The sequence below is a fragment of the Triticum dicoccoides genome, chromosome 3A (assembly GCF_002162155.2).
Source record: "Triticum dicoccoides isolate Atlit2015 ecotype Zavitan chromosome 3A, WEW_v2.0, whole genome shotgun sequence".
NCBI classification, from domain to species: domain Eukaryota; kingdom Viridiplantae; phylum Streptophyta; class Magnoliopsida; order Poales; family Poaceae; genus Triticum; species Triticum dicoccoides.
Window position 1 is genome coordinate 128,687,953 of NC_041384.1, and position 3,958 is coordinate 128,691,910.

Genomic DNA, 3,958 nt, shown 5'->3' on the forward strand with positions numbered 1-3,958 from the left:
GGGCCTAATTTGACAACCCGGACCGGCCGTTTTTCTTTTACAACGCCTGGACCGTTCAGGCCGATCCATAGCGGGCCGTGAGCCGAGCCAAAAGGCCGCTCAACACATCCGGGCCATTTCTGTTATGGTCACACCAAGATCCTAAGAACCGAACCACAAACCTAATGTTAGACAAATGTGGTCCTCATTTATATATTATATTATAGAAAGCAAAGAACCCAAGACCATTGCACTCTACTAAAAAAGGCAAAAAAAAAAAAGGTAACCCAAAACTAAGGGCATCTATGATTCATATTAAAGGTGGAGGAAAATATGGAAATAGGAATTCATTTTTCCTTCCATGATACTATATATCTATTGATTCAAAGGGATGAAACATATAGGAAGAGTAAAGGAATTTTCCTTCTTATCTTTTTTGCATTCCTACTCAGAAAGAGCAATCAAAATGCTATAAGTCGCACAATAACACCTACTCTTAGACTACTAGTTAATCCAGGAAGTTCATCCTAAGACCACTTCCACGAATCATTTTGAAATCACGCCGCGGTAGTCAAGCAAGCAAGGTGCGTAGAACAGGTCGGCACTCTCCATCACAGACCATGGTGCAACATACTATAACAGATCTCAACGTACACGAAACCACCCCGTTGCAAACACGATACCCACAGGCAGAGACGACGACCTTGGGCGCACTCACGAGCGTATCATCAATTCATCATGAGGCGTGAGTACCTAGTTGGCTTCGCGCTCATAGTCGCCGGGCTCTGGCCGCTGCCCGCGGCTGCGCAGAAGTACGCCGCTATCTTCAACTTTGGCGACTCCCTCGCCGACGCCGGCAACCTCGTCGCGGATGGCATCCCGGATTACCTCGCCACGGCGCGCCTGCCGTATGGCATGACGTACTTCGGGTACCCGACGGGGCGCGTCTCCGACGGCCGCCTCGTCGTCGACTTCATCGGTATCCTCGTCTTTCCAACTTTGATCGGATTAAACCGATCGACCTATTGTACGTGCACGTGTGTTCCTGATGATCTTTCCCTGGCTGTGGCAATGTGCAGCGCAGGAGCTGGGCCTGCCACTGCTACCGCCGTCCAAGGCGCACAACGCGTCGTTCCACCGTGGTGCCAACTTCGCGATCACCGGCGGCACGTCGCTGGACACGAGCTTCTTTGAGGCGCGTGGCATGAGGCACACGGTCTGGAACTCCGGCTCCCTGCACACCCAGCTCAAGTGGTTTCAAGACATGAAGCCATCCATCTGCAACTCCCCAAAAGGTTCACCATATATTTTATGCTGTTGACACACCGTGGCACCGTGTGCGGCTCGCTACATCGTACTGATTTGCTTTGCACTTCGATCGGAATTCAGAGTGCAGGGACCTGTTCAGGCGGTCGCTGTTCATCGTCGGCGAGTTTGGCGGGAACGATTACGCGGCGGCGCTCGGCGCGTTCCTCCCGGTGCAGAAGGTGCACACGTTCGTGCCGCACATCGTCGACTCCATCGGCAAGGGAATCGAGGTGCTCGTCTCTCTCAGGTCTACTTTAGGCCCCTCCCAATGCTCCACTTTGTACAGGTGCTAAGATTGCCAACTAAGCAAAAAATATGATGTGGCATGCTAGTTAAGAAGAGAAAGAGTAGTATGGTGACCCCAGAAAGAAACGGTGCTAAGCACGTACACCTAGGTGGAAGCACAATTCTGAGTGTACAACAAATTAAATGTACGAAGCTTAGCACCCAAAAGCTTAGCACCTTTGCATTGTGGACTTGAGTTGCTAAGGCATTTAATATACTTAGCACCTCATCTAAGCACCTTTGCATTGGGAGAGGTCTTACCCATCTCGTTTCCATGCATGTACATGTGCGCACTAATCTCAATCACCCTACTGTGTCCGTCCGGCGTGTTTGCTTGGGTGCAGAAGCTGATCGCGGAGGGGGCGGTGGAGCTGGTGGTGCCGGGCGTGCTGCCGATCGGCTGCTTCCCCGTGTACCTGTCCATCTTCCTCAAGCAGCGGCCGGAGATGTACGGCCCGCGCAGCGGCTGCATCAAGGACCTTAACACGCTGTCCTGGGTGCACAACGCCCTGCTGCAGCGCAAGATCGCCGAGCTCCGGAAGAAGCACCCCGGCGTGCGCATCATGTACGCCGACTACTACACCGCCGTCACGCAGTTCGTCCTGCGCGCCGAGAAGTGGGGTGAGTTTTTGGAATGCACGCAGCTCATTTAGTCTATGTTGTGCTGTTTCTTGTTACTGTTCGGCATTAGGAATGGTCATGCATGATTTAGCAAAGTCGTTCTTGATGATGTCGCTAACTTTCGTTGAAATGTTCCTCCATCTAAATGCAAGAAACAAAGTAGAAATTGTGCCAACTCGCTATCAAGGTTGGAAGCAAAGAACAATTCAATGACCGCATGAAATATTTTGTGAACTTATCTACATCATCGCTACATTTTCTACATGATGACAGACCACATATTTTTTTTCCCGGAAAAGCATGATGGCCAATAGTTGACCAGGAAGCACTGAAGGCCCATAGAAGCATAGACCCCCTTGATGGGCTTAGTTCACCATGGTCAATTGAGAGTTCAGGCCTAGAGCCCAGTTTGTCTTTGAGCCCGACAACTTCATACCCTAATTTCAACTTTTGTTTTTTCAGGGTTCCTGAAGCAGACTCCGAGGACATGCTGCGGCGCGCCGGGCGTGGGGGTGTACAACTTCAACCTGACGTCCAAGTGCGGCGAGCCAGGCGCTTACGCCTGCGACGACCCATCAAACCACTGGAACTGGGATGGCGTCCACCTCACGGAGGCAGCCTACGGCCACATCGCCAAGGGATGGCTCTACGGGCCCTTCGCCGACCCGCCCATCCTAGAGGCAAAGGCAACATTAGAACTTACGGAGTAGAAGCGATCACATCATATCTCATGGATCGGGACATACGCATCTTGGTAGTCCTGATTAGAAGTTTCAGAAAACAAAATCATAAAATAAGGGTGTAGGAAGGTGTGGCAAGTATTGCATGAACATGATGAGCTATGTGCAAACTTGATCCGTCAGCCATATGGATGCGGTCCCTCCTTGGATATTTCTCCCTTACAATGAGACGATCCTGGTCAGGGATGATGTGGTCGGTGGTCCCCGTGTCCGCGAACCAGGCGGGATTGCCAAGGATGGACGGGGGAGAAGCAGCAGCAAGTCCCGCCATCTTGGAGTGTTGAGGCCGAAAGGCATGGTTGTAACCGCACTCCCAGATAAGATGCCCAGGGCCGCAATAGGGCTGGCATTAGACACGGTTGTCACCGCCGCCAAAGTGATCACCGTGGTCATTGTCGGTGTCAAAACCGGCGGATCTCGGGTAGAGGGTCTCGAACTATGCGTCTAGGATCGATGGTAACAGGAGACGAGGGACACAATGTTTACCCAGGTTCGGGCCCTCTCTATGGAGGTAATACCCTACTTCCTGCTTGATTGATCTTGATGAATATGAGTATTACAAGAGTTGATCTACCACGAGATCGTAATGACTAAACCCTAAGTCTAACCTGGCTATAATTATGAAGATGTATCTACTGACCTAGCCCTCCGGTTTATATAGACACAGGAGGGACCTAGGGTTTACACAAGGTCGGTTACAGAGAAAGGAGTATTCATATTTGGTCGCCAAGCTTGCCTTCCATGCCAAGGAGAGTCCCATCCGGACACGGGTAGAATCTTCGGTCTTCGTATCTTCACGGCCCACCAGTCCGGCCCATGTCCAATAGGTCGGACGCCCGAGGACCCCTTAGTCCAGGACTCCCTGAGTAGCCCCTAAACCAGACTTCAATGACGATGTGTCCGGCGCGCAGATTATCTTTGACATTGCAAGGTGGGTTCCATTTTCCGAATACTCCAAGATGGTCTTTGGATAAAATGAAGGTGTCCGGATCTGCAACACAAATAGTACACACGATTACAGGGAG

The 3,958-nt window shown here is 51.2% G+C and overlaps 1 protein-coding gene across 1 annotated transcript; it reads left to right on the forward strand.

The window, feature by feature from the left end:
* The first annotated feature begins 633 nt into the window (after window positions 1-633).
* On the forward strand, window positions 634-3,101 carry LOC119267555 (GDSL esterase/lipase At5g45910-like). Its single transcript, XM_037548959.1, has 5 exons — window positions 634-958; window positions 1,059-1,274; window positions 1,369-1,517; window positions 1,917-2,193; window positions 2,656-3,101. The coding sequence occupies exons 1-5, from the start codon at window positions 718-720 to the stop codon at window positions 2,901-2,903; spliced, it is 1,131 nt and encodes a 376-aa protein (XP_037404856.1). The 5' UTR covers window positions 634-717; the 3' UTR covers window positions 2,904-3,101.
* Window positions 3,102-3,958: the final 857 nt, after the last annotated feature.